Raw genomic sequence first — 13,307 nt, 5'->3', positions numbered from 1 at the left:
TAATAATTGATGTATTTATGTGCTAAGTATTAACATGGCTTTCTTATCAATAACAATAAACTTTTTGTACCCTTTTTTAAATGCAGAATTATGGATTAGAAACTGAGAACCTGAAAACACTTTCTCACAAGCTAAATGCATCTGCCAAAAATCTTCAGAACTTTATCACAGGAAGAAGGAGGAGTGGTCATTATGATGGTAGGAGTAGCAGAAAATTACCAAATGATTTCCTTACCTCAGTGGTGGATTTGATTGGAGCAGCAAAAAGTCTCCTAGCATGGCTGGACAGGTAAAACCGTTTCAGTTGTTCCAAGGATGACTACCTATTGTTCTTATAAATAAATGCAATGTATTATAAGCCGTATTAAAATACTAACTACAAGTTATCTGCTTTATTTATTTAAAACAACAATAAAATTTATAAAGGTCTCAACATAATTTAAGCTTAAATGTGGATTAAATTTAATTCTATACTGAAGATTTAGCACCAAAACTAATCTCATTTGGCAATTGCTTTTGAAGGCTACCTGGAAATTTTTAATTGTTTTTTTCTTTCTCCCTGCTTAAAATAGCTAATTCTTAGAGAATCAATCTAGTTATAGTAGTTAATGTATTTTTAGTGATTGAAGCACAACATACTGTACATCTCCCTCATTAACCTTGGGTGAGGCTGCACTCTCCATTAGAGAGAGGTGTTCTACCTGGGGATCTTTCTGGGATCACAGCTAGAGTTAACAGTGAATATAAATAACAAGATTTATATTTACCATATTTTACTTTTCCAGATCACCTTTTGCTGCTGTAACAGATTATTCTGTCACAAGGAACAATGTCATACAACTCTGCCTCGAATTAACAACAATTGTACAACAGGTGTGAAACTACATAATATTAAATGTTACTATTTAAAAATATTCTAGGTAAAGATTTTACATTCATAAATTTTTTTGAGTTAAAAATATTTCTATTTACCAATATACTAAGATATGTTGCAAATTCCTTATAATAAATTAAAGTAAATTTTATTACTGCATTTAGATATAAAATTAATATCATCAAACAGCTATCTCAGGTGTGCAATAAAGCATTTTGAGCTCAAAATATTTTAAATTTGAACTGTTTTACATACTCTTACTGCATTTTTTAATCTTACTGTACACAAAATTTACAAATCAAGAGTATTTTAATTTAGGGGAAGAGAAAAATAATTTACACTAGGCTACGTATCTTAACATTTATGAAAGGAAGTGATGTTTGTGTGAAAAACAGCAAGAAAAAGATTAATTTCAAGTTCTCTTTTCTTCATGCTTCGGCTTCTAACCTCTTCTCTGAAACTAATTGCAAAGCCCATTTGAAACTAGTTTTGCTGGTTGGTGTTGGCAATGTTACAAAGGCAAAACAAACTGTTTTGTGCTTGGTTAAAAAAAACCAAAGCATATACCCTTTATGTTATTGGGATGATTAGAAGTGAGGGAATTCCCTTTTTATTTTTCTATCCTTGGTGGACAGAATCCTCTATATCCACCAATCCATTCTATCCACCCCTATTTATGTTTCAGGCAGAGAAAATGGAGTCTGTGTTTACAGATTCTGTATGTATTTTTGAAAATCAGTATGTCTCACAATCTGATTGACTTCCACATTGCTGTAAGTATTATTTATAGTGCTATTTATCCTAAGAGTATCTTTCTGGCAACACAAACTGTTTCATAGCTTATATGCAATGAATAGTGTGTATAGTGAAGAGCCTTCAAGGTTTTGTTTTTTTTTTTAAAAAAACCATATCAAATATGCAGCTTCTACTTTTTTGTTGTTATTTGGCTTGCATATTGCTGTATTCTTGTATTTCTAGGGGGAAAAATATGTTACCTTGGGAATTTTCACATTAAAATTTTCATCTGATGGCATTATAATTCTGTCTTAACAGCTTGTCCATTTTTAACCTATTTTCTCTTATGTTTATTGTAAAAGAAATATAAATTATTGCAATGTACTACTGTATTTATTTGGATTTAAAATATGTTAACGGATGCATAGGAAGAAAAGGAAACATGCTAAGGAAGACATTGTCATTTTGATACTGTAGTTGGACAATGTTCTTAAGTTACATATACAAACACAAACACACATATAAACTGTCTGCAGGTTTACTCTGAATCAAATTGAATTAAGGTTGACATCCTCAGCAGTGGTTTTTGCTTAAAAATATTCCATATTATAATACACTAGTTATTGATAAATATGTCTTTATGGCGTTTATGTATTGCTTTTAATATGAAAAGCAATAGATAAAACCCTATATCATATTATAGTTTGCTTTTCATCAGATCCTTTATATTTTTAATTTAAAAAAGCTAATAGATTGTATAAATCAGATTTTTCTCAGAAATTCATATTGTATCTTTGGCTCCCTGCTTCCCAACAGTATTCCACAAATTGTGAAGCTTTTCCTTGAGTTAGCCTAGGGGTCAGCAACCTGAAACAGTGGAAGAGCCACTCGGAACCGGTTCCCTCACAAAAGGAAAAACTGGGAGCCACAAAAAATGTGTGCACATGCGCATACATGCGTGCATGCGCAGAACAGGGTTTGACTGAAGAGTGGAGCCAAGGTGAGATATGCACCTACCCTGCATATTTGAATTGATTGGTTGAATTTTTTTAGTCCCACTTTTTTTTTGGACTGCACATGGCAGAGGACTGGGAGCCGCAGGAGACGGCTGAAAGAGCCGCATGCGGCTCCGGAGCCGCGGGTTGCAGACCTGTGAGTTAGCCGTTTCCTTTATATAGCAGAGACCACTAAAACTGGTCTGTTATCTGCCAATGCCGTTTCCATGGCTGAAAATACAGACTGCTATTCATTTAATGCTGTTTTTTAATCTTAAGTATAGTGTCGATTTATATTAGTGCTAGAAGGCAAGTTCTAAAATTGTTGCTTTAATATTGTAATTAATGGAAGCAAATCAAAATAAGTGATTATACTACTGTGAAATAGAGCATGTTTGTGAGAAATCATGAAATCCCTAGATGTTTTTAAGAAGTTCATGTCTTTTTTGTCATATGCAAAGAGACTAGAAACCTAATTGATTCCACTTGGGACAATTCATGGATAAATAAGCACTAATCCTTTTTGTAAACAGTTTACATTGCTCTTGAGACTAAAATAATGCCTTAGTCAATAGGGTCCATAGAATGGGTATGTAACTATCTGTTGCCATTATTGTGAATATCTCATAGTCTGAAGATTTGAAGGCAGACTGTGAATCCCTCTTCAATAATGCGGGGAGTGGGCTTTGCTCTCTGCTTATATACAAATGGCTTGCTCAGTCAGTGTTGATGGAAGTGTTCTTGATGGTTCCTTGATTAGGCTGTTTACTGTTTGGTTGTTTGTCTGAGTTGGAAGTTCCTTGATTGGGGTATTGCTTACTACTTGATTGTCAGTCTAATATTAATCTTGATGTTAATCTCTGCTTATCTAAGTACTGATGGCTGGCAAGAAGGTATTTGGTCTTTTTTGTTTCCCTTTTAGCTTTTTGGTTGTCTCTTGAATGATATGTAGATGTCATTTATTTATATGCAATTTGTCTGAGTGCCAGGCTTCCAGGAATTCTCCAGAATTTTTAAACTTAAACTAGAATTTAGTTTGGTCTAGGTCTAGGATCCTCACAATTCCTAGTTGAAGGGATGATGAAGTCTGTCCATCTGTTGTCCAATTAAGGAGTTTCATCATGTTTTCTGAGTGCTAGTTGGTGTTCATGGATTCGTTCTGGTTGGCTTCTGCCTATTTCTTACATAGCAGCTGTTACAGTCCTTATATTCTGTTGTAGATTACTCCAGGCAGGCAAACATGCAGTAAATATGAGTAGATTAATTCTGTTCTGGTTAGGAAAAGAATCCCATCATTGTTTCTCATTTATGATGAAAAGCATGATGTGTGGGAGCAGTTCAGCTTGAATGTGGATGACACACAGTTGGCTTATTTTTCCCCCTCTATAAATGCATTTGCCTTATTCATGGAAACTTTTTGTAATGGATATTTATGTCTGTAGGGGAGAGATGGGCAGAGAGAGCAAGAAATTTTAATTGTAAGCTAAAGTATTAAGAACATTCAGTGGTTTTGACTGAAATATTTCAAAATTGCAAAAGCTATAACTATAAATTATATTTTAGTGATGTTAGATTAATGAAGCATCTTGATGCTTTTTAAAGAAATTAAGGAGTTATTTTTGTCAGTTTGAAAAAAATACTAAGCTATATTAAAAGTTAGATGAACAGAGATCAACAAATTGTAGAGTTGTTAGTCCTATACATGAGGCAAAAAGATGTCTCCCACATTTATGCAACTTAGAAGTGAAGAAAATATTTATTGTAAATAGAACTTTGGCAGCTGGCTTAATTCCATTGTTTCTAACAACAAGCATTAGAACAAAATACTTCATGATAGTATAAGAATTTCCAGGACCCAAATTGTTTCAGATTCAGAAAAAAATCATTCTGAATAGGCATTCCATAGAAAATAGGATTTCCCTCTCTCCTTTTACTTGCGGTTTTTCACTTTTTAGATTATTTTCTGTTCAAATTATTGAGAAACTATGTATACACATTAATATTTTTGTTCTTGCTTTAGAATAATGGGTCAATCAGATTTCATTAGAAAATTAAGGGTACTTTGGTTACTTATATTTCAGTGAATCATATAGTAATTATAAATGAACACTGAACACTGAATTTTGATAATTTTCAGATACTCATATCTAAAACAGTTTGTTTTACAATATCACATGGTAAATGTTATACTAATAATATTTTAAAGACCTAAATGATGAAATGTGAGATGTTGTTATATATGTTGCATATTCAATATATAAATATGGTGTTTTAGTTTAATAAGAACATTCATAATTTATTAAATTATTAAATTATTAAAGCAAGCTGCTTGTCTTCCACTGATATAAATTTAAATTTATGTTTATTGGCATGACTATATACATTGATACTTATTTTATCATATATACAAAGCATATTTTAATATGCAAATCAAATATAGATTTTTCTAACCAATTAAGTTAGATAGGCTTAAGCAGACCAGCTTGGTCATTTAATAAATAGTTGTAGAGGGAAAATAGTTGAAATGCTTTCTTTATAAAGTAAACCAACTATGTACAAGAAATAATGTATTTAAAATGTGGAGGGAAATGTGGGGAGTTATAGATAATGCTCTATGGTTATGGGCAGTATAATTTCAGAATTATAATAATCAAAGGAAGGAACTGATATTTCTTATCTCCAAATGATGACTTTCTTTCTTTCTTTCTTTCTTTCTTTCTTTCTTTCTTTCTTTCTTTCTTTCTTTCTTTCTTTCTTTCTTTCTTTCTTTCTTTCTTTCTTTCTTTCTTTCTTTCTCTTTCCTTCCTTTCTTTCTTTCTTTCTTTCTTTCTTTCTTTCTTTCTTTCTTTCTTTCTTTCTTTCTTTCTTTCTTTCTTTCTTTCTTTCTTTCTTTCTCTTTCTCTCTCCCTCCCTCCTTCTCTCTCTCTCTCTCTTTTCTCTCTCATATTATTGAAGTATTAAAAAGTAGCCATTTTCTTCTAAATGCTTCATTTAATTAAATTAATTCCAGTTTGTCTTATTTTTCTAGGACTGCACAGTATATGAAACTGAGAACAAAATTCTGCATGTGGTAAGTAGCATTTATTGCATCATCGTAGATATTAATAGTGAATTCAGTTATCTAAAAGTTAATCCTTATGTAGTCAAAAGCTCTTGGGTCATCTATACAGTCTACTTATATTCTAGGCTTTATTCTACACAGTTGTTTTACTAAGGATATGGTTTGCTTAAGTCTGCCTACATGCTGAATCATTAGCTAAAAATATAAAACTAGATAGATTTCCATGTACCGTGCACCTAAGGGAACAAGGTACTTACCACTAGCCATTTTTCCTTGCTAATCTTTCCACTTGGAACCACCAAGACTATACAAGCACTATATCAAAAGTGGATGGTGTGCCAAACCCAAGAGAATATGTTATTTTACTATTCCTAAGAAGAATATGACTGGTCCTTCTTATCTTTACCTTTTGGAGCTCTTTTATTTAAGGCTGGTATCAGTTGTTTTTCTTTTCTACAGAAGAACTGTAGTTCATATAATTATGTATAAGATGTGTACTTTTATCTATGAATGTTGTTCATAGATAAACCATATATTTCTTCCCTTTACACCACACTTTATCTTTCATTCTACCATTGTACCTACCTATAGCATTTGGAGATTTATTTAGCTGTATGACATGCACTCAGTCATTCAGTCCCTAGCGATATCATGGCTGACTATTGTAAGGCACTCTACATGTGTCTTCCCTTGAAGAGCATTTGGAAGCTACAGCTGGTGCAGAGTGCAGCAGTGCTGGTAGTTCCCCCCCCCCAAGAATGGCTCCTTTAACACCACTGCTCCGTGAGCTGCATTGGTTGCTAGTCTGTTTCTGGGTGCAATTCAAGAAGTTGGTGATCACCTTTAAAGCCCTTCGTGGCATGGGTCCAGGTTACTTGAGGGACCGTCTCACCCAACTGGGATTGGCTCATACCACTCATTGTCATGGTTCCAATAGAGCCAAATAAATGAGAACTCCAAGGCTAGAGGCTTCCTCAAAGAACATGTTTATTGGATACAAAATATCGCTATGGTCAAAAGTGAAACCAAGTCTAAATTTCCCTTCACATAGTTACATTATTACAAAGTCAAACTTCACACCCCAGTGCTATGTAATCAGCTATGTTTCCCAATAGAATAATTTGGCGGGCTTTCTAACACCCCGCCCAAACCCCTAGCATAACCGACAGAAAGACCTTGATTCCCACGGGACATAGAATTGTTTAGCAAAAATTCTCTGTACCCCCTCCCATTCGTGTGGCAACCTAGAACGAGTAAGATGGCTTCAGCAAGGTTTGTTGTAGAGTTGACAGTCGGACCTCCTAAGGAGAAAGAAATTCCTGCAGAGGAAACAAAAATACAAGTTAGGAATCCCCCTCTGGGTTTCTGAGGGTGCTTGTCATAAAACCTTCTTATTAACCTTTCTGCCTTCACATTGGTACTTTTCACCCAGGTAGCTTCTGACAAGGGGTAACCTTTGCACTGCACTAAATATTGTAATTTTCCCTTATACAATCTAGAGTCAAGAATACATTTTATCTCATAGTGGGTTCCTCCTTCTACGAGAATGAGACCAGGTGCCTTCTTGGGAATGGGTCTCAAGGATGACTGTGACTGGCTTTAACAAAGTACAATGGAAAATGGGGTGAACTTTCCCTAAAAGCTTTGGGAGCTTTAATTGAACTGTGACAGGGTTTATGATTCTGACTATAGGGAAAGGACTGAGAAACTCAGGTCCCAATTTTTTGATAGGCAATTTTAGTCTTAGATATTTTGTAGAGAGATAAACTTTCTCCCGCACATGAAATGGCCTCTGGAGAGATTGCTTCTTATCAGCTTGCTCTTTATAAGTCTTAGTGGCTTAGGTTAAAGGGTATTTTTTACATTTGCCCAAATATTCTGCAAAGGAGTCACCCACTGATCGATGGTCTGCGAAGTGGGAGGTTCTTGGGGGTATTCAGGCATCGGAACAAAATCTCGACCACTAGCTATTTTAAAGGGAGTAAATCCAGTGCTACTGTGTACCTTATTATTGTATGCCACTTTGGTGAAAGGTAGGAGATCTGCCCAATTAGTCTTCTGGTAATTAACATGGCATCTGAGGTATTCTACCATTGCATTCACATGTTCTGCCAATCCATTTGTACTCGGATGAAAAGCAGATGAAAGTCCCTGGATGGACTCAGTCAGCTTTACAAACTCCCTCCAGAATTTTGCGGTAAATTGAACCCCCTGTCTGATACAATTCTTTTCGAGACTCCATGGAGTCAATAGATGTGCTTCAAAAATAGCCTGGCTAGTTTTGGGGCAGATGGAAGCCCCGAACAAGCAATGAAATGAGCTTGTTTTGAAAAAAGAATGAGTCCAAATTACTCTATTTCCTCCGCTATCAAGCAATTCCACAATAAGATCCATGGCTATCTCCTCCCAGGGTCGGGAAGGATCTGCTACCTGCTGCAACAAACCAGGAGGTTTACTAAAGCATTTTTTTCATAGCTGCACAGGTATCACATCTTTTTACATAATTTTCAATGTCTTTTTCCATTCCTGGCCACAAAATTGCCACCATACCAAATGCAAAGTTTTTAGGAAACCAAAATAAATGGCTTGTTTTGAATCATGACTATGTTGAAGGGTTGAATTCTGAGGGAAATCAGAAGGTACTCCCTTCCAGGCTAGTCCACCTCGATAGGTTAATAGTGATCTATTGTCCCTGAACCAGGGGTCTGTTTTTAGATCCTCCTTGAGCTTCTGCTAACGACTATCAGGCTCGTCGGATTGCCTCTGGGTTTGACCTCTTTTGGTTACCCGAGAGGCTGATTGTGATAGAGGAATGATGGAATTAACAACTTCTTCCCTGCGACTTTTATATTGGAGCATTCTAGATAAGGTATCCACCAGAAAGTTTTTCCCTTCAGGGAGGTATTTTAGAGTAAAATTAAAATGATTGAAATACTGTGCCCAGTGAACTTGGTTGGGGGATAACTTTCTTTTTTTTTTTTTATTTTTATTTTATTTTTATATTTTTATTTTTCCATTTCTTCCACAAACAAGTCAACACATATACCGCAATACATAAATACATACTCGTAAGTTTGGGTGCTGCTTGCCCATTTCCGCTTTCACTGTATCTACCCTCCTTCTCTCTCTTTCCTCTTCTCTACTTTCTTTTTCCCTTTCTCCTTTCTTTCCTACTTCCCTCTTCTTCCTCTCCTCTCCTCTTTCCTTCACCACTCCCCTCCCATTTCTCCCCACTTCTCCTCTTTTCCTCTAACCTTTCTACTTCCTTCCTCTTGGGGGATAACTTTTGAGGGGTTTTTAGTGTCTCTAAGTTCTTATGATCAATCATACTTCGAAAGGCACCTTACTCCCCTCCAGGAAATGGTGCCAAGTTAGTAATGCCCATCTCAATGCAAAAGCCTCCTTCTCCCAAATAGCCCACTTCCTCTCCATATCTGTAAGCTTTCTTGAGGTATAAGCGCAAGGTTGTAGGTCCCCCCCCTATGGTTTCTTTGTAGGAGGACAGTGCTGCAACATCATTTGCGTCAGCTTGGCTGATGAACTGGTCCTCAGGATCAGCGTGTTTTAAGAATTGGTTCTGCGATGAACAGTCTTTTTAATTGCTCAAATGCTGCCTGGCATTCCATAGTCCATTGTAAAAGTTGACAAGGTCAGGGCTTTTCCACCCCTTTTCTGTTTTTCAGTAGCTCAGTAATTGGCATAGCTATCTTCACGAAAGAGGGGATGAACTGCTGGTAAAAGTTTGTGAACCCTAAAAAACTTTGAAACTGCTTACAGGTCCATGGAGGCTGCTATTCTAGCACTGCCTTAACATTGGCAGGGTCCATTTCCACTCCCTCGCTAGAGATTCGGTAACCTAGGTAGTGAAGGTGCATCTGATGGAATTCACATTTAGAAAGCTTAGCATAGAGTTTTGCAGTTAGCAGCTTTTTGAGCACTTTGTGAACTAAACGTGCTCCTCCAAGGTCTCAGTGTAGAAGAGGATATAGTCAAGGTAAACCAAAACTCTCTTGTACAGGTGGTCATGAAGCACCTGGTTAATCAACTGCATAAACACAGCAGAAGCCCCTTGAAGGCCCAAAGGCATCACCTTGAACTGGAAACTTCACAGGGGGGAATTGAAGGCTGTCTTCCATACATCCCCCTCCTTAATTCACACCTGGTAATAAGTTTCCCTTAAGTCTAGTTTCGTGAAGATTTTCTCTTTTGCTAGGTGAACTAACATGTCTTTCATCAGAGGAAAGGGGTATATGTTTTCAACACTGACAGCATTTAACCTTTTAAGTCCATGCACAATCTAAAAGACCCACTTTTCTTTTCTTTGAATAACATGGGGTAACTATGTGCGACTTAGCGGGCTGGATAAACCGTCTGGCCAGGTTTTTGTCTATGTATTCTCTCAGTTTATTCATCTCCCTAGGTGTCATAGAGTACATCTTGGGCTTTGAGAATTTGGCACTTGGTAAGATCTCAATTGCGCAGTCAGTGGCTTGGTGAGGTGGAAGCGTGTCACATTCCTTTTCACTAAAGGCTCCTGCCAAATCATGATTTCACTGGGAATAAGTTGGATCCCCAGCACTTGCTCTATGACAGCTTTTAAACTCTTGAGAGGTTCCTCTCTGGGTCCCAACTGTAGCGGCTCCCTTTATCTCACAGGTCTCAGTAGGTGGAAGGGGTCCCATTGCTAACCTCAAAGTTCTCACAACGTTCTCCCACCAAATGGTGGGATGCCAGTTATCAAGCCAAGCCAAGTCTAAAATCACCATCTCTTGTCATTTTTGGGATCACCACAAAACGGATGATTTCCCAGGTGTGTTGCAGGGGAACCTCTGATAACAGACCCATCCACCTGTTCAAATTTCATGGCTGGGGCAAGAGTTTGGTACTAATCCCCAGCTTAAGTAATATGGGGAGGTTGATTAGGCACCTGGTGCAACCTGAATCTATGAGAACGTTTAAGTCTGCTTGGGCCCCTGTTTTTGGCACTAATCTTGGCGGGAATAGCACAGAGTGACCATTGGATCGTCTTCGCTTTCCTCATCACCATTTTAAGGTGCTGAGATTGGCAGGTCTTCAGGCAGAGCTGTTGCTTCTGCCTGGGAAGAAGAGGAGATCTGGATGATCTGCTCCTGACGAGCCCAGTTCAATTTCTCTTATCCTGCCCATGTGGCTTTCCTGGACTTAACAGTTGAAGAAATGTGCTCTTGAGTTGGGGAGCAGGAGCCAGGCATTCGGTGGCACGGTGAACTTGCTGTCCATATCTGATGGGAACCCCAGTGGGTGCTCAGGAAGTGCTGGATGCCGAGGTAATCTGGGGACATTGACCCAATAGGCACTTTTCTGGACCTTGCTTCAGTTTCAGTTTGGCAGTAGCTGGCTTCTTTGCTTGATCTAACTCAATGTCCACGGTCACTGCCATACTATACCAATCTTGCAGTTTGTTAGGAATCCCTCAGTAGAGGCACTCCTAGGTCACGGTCCACCCTTTCCTTGAAGTAGTGGATTAACGATCGCGCCAGCCAGTGTCCTAACTGACCAGTGACCCTCCGGAACTCCCGAACATATTCTTTTGCCGAGCGGCCCTTCTGCTTCAAATGGTGGATCTCTTTTTCCACCTGCAGTGCTTGGGATTCATCTTCAAATCATGCTGTCAATAGCTCCATGAATAAATTTGCATCCAACAATTCAGGGGCCTCCTCATCATGAAGGTTGGTCACCCACTCAGCCGCTTCTCTATGTTAGCCACCACTGCGTTCACCATCATGGCATCAAGGTATGTATAAGTGTATTGGTCGAAGTGGGCCCACACTTGATTCAAGAAGAAAGGTAACTTCTCGGGATCCCCATCAAAAGTGGGCTTGTTGGTGGGTGGTTCCACAGGTTGTGGGGCCAAGTATACTGGTTGCTGGGCAGCTTCTTAATCCTGGAGCCGTGGCTGTACAACCCTCCGGAATCCTCTCTGCTGGACCCCTGGGCTCGCGGCCCAATGCTGCTTTTGAGGGCTTAGCTGGGACCCAGGGCTTGACATCACTGCCGAATGGGGAGTGGGAGACGCAGTGCGGGCTTCAGCAATGGGGCTGGGGCTCCGGCAAGGTGGTGGAAGTGATGGGTAGGGTCTTGCTTTTCACCCCATTGAGCACATGCACTGTGTGGCAGGGGCCAACTCTTTGACTTTCAGTCGGTTGAATTTCTCCTTTAGCTGTTCAACTGGAGGGCTGTGGACTACTGTCTGGTACTTCCACTCCACAGAGTCATTCCATCCAGTCGATCCTTTCCCTTCTTAGGCGCTATGGATGAAGAACCGTGGGATGTGATCAATAAGAGCTCCTCTTCAGCAGTCTTAGAGGTGCTTCTGCGCTGAGGAGTCACCTCTGCCTGAGAAAAGTCCGCTAGGAGCATAGTTCCCTCTTGCAGTACCAACTTTCCAGGTTGAAAGCTTTCCAGGTTGGATTATCCGAGTCTTCGGCCAAGCCCACGCCTGTAGCACTTCTTCGGTAGCTGGAGCAGCTGCCTGCACCCTGAGAGCCAAAGCCCTGCTATGACCAGAGGTGGATTCATCTCTCTTCAGCATCCCAAAATCCTTGCTGAGTCTTTGTTGTCCTCCCAAAGGTGGTGGGTAGGCAGCTGGGGCTCAGCACCCCAGGAAAATGAAGGGTTTTATGAGACTTGGTTTAATCTCATTGTTCCGATAGTGCCAAATAAATCAGAACTCCGAGGCTAGAGGCTTCCTCAAAGAACATGTTTATTGGATACAAAATATCAGTACGGTCAAAAGTGAAACCAAGTCTAAAATTCCCTCCAAAGAGTTACACTATTACAAAGCCAAACCTCCTGCCCCAGTGCTATGCAACCAGCTACGTTTCCCAATAGAATAGTTTGGAGGGCTTTCTAACACCCCGCCCAACCTAGCATAACTGACAGAATGACCTTAGTTCCCACAGGACACAGAAGTATTTTGACTAGTAAAAATCCTCCACACCCTCTCCCATTCATGTGGCAACCTAGAACAAGCAAGATAGCTGCAGCCAGTTTTGTTGTAGAATTAACACTCATGCTGGTAGAGGAGGCATTATTCCAGCTGGCAGGGTCCAGGAAAAGGGCCATCTCTGCTGTTGCTTCTGCCTTCTGGAACATCTTGCCCCCCAATGTGAGGTTGTCCCAACCCTCCTATCTTTTTGCAGTTGGCTTGGGGCCCCAGTGGGGGAACAGCAGAATGGAGGTCATTGATTAATAACAGATACCACCTCCCCCCCACTCCGTCACCACCCTCCCCATGTCTCTTTGGTTTTCATGTTTGATTTTATGTTTTAATTTAGATGTAACTGTAAGCCGCCTAAAATTATCTTATGGTAAAATGGGCAGCCAATAAATTTTATAAACAAACAAACAAATGGATATGTTTGAAACAAACTAGTTTTATTTGCCTATTTGCTCTTACTGGGGATGTGTCCTTTTACAATTTTTTCTCCTTTTACATGGTTAGGTCAGCTATTAGATCATTAGCGTTACCTATTTAACAATAATTATTAAATAATATATAATACGGGAAAAATCTGGATTGTATTTGTTATTATGGTTGTAAAATAAGTTTTTATATATGTGTATTCATCAGCCATATATTTGCTAATGCTCTCAGAAATGG

At 38.8% G+C, this 13,307-nt stretch overlaps 1 protein-coding gene across 4 annotated transcripts in view; it reads left to right on the top strand.

Moving 5' to 3' along the window:
• Positions 1 to 13,307, top strand: part of CNKSR2 (connector enhancer of kinase suppressor of Ras 2) — a gene marked incomplete at both ends in the record, with an annotated part of 208,891 nt that overhangs the window by 44,248 nt on the left and 151,336 nt on the right. For all 4 annotated transcript variants that reach the window (XM_081326802.1, XM_081326801.1, XM_081326800.1 and 1 more), the window contains 3 exons: positions 87 to 289; positions 786 to 873; positions 5,633 to 5,674. In XM_081326802.1, the coding sequence (XP_081182928.1) occupies positions 87 to 289; positions 786 to 873; positions 5,633 to 5,674 (333 nt within the window). The remainder of the gene's footprint in view (positions 1 to 86; positions 290 to 785; positions 874 to 5,632; positions 5,675 to 13,307) is intronic.

Source organism: Vipera berus (genome assembly GCF_964194415.1).
Source record: "Vipera berus genome assembly, chromosome: 4".
Taxonomy (NCBI): Eukaryota; Metazoa; Chordata; class Lepidosauria; order Squamata; family Viperidae; genus Vipera; species Vipera berus.
This window is presented reverse-complemented; position numbering and strand designations above follow the sequence as displayed.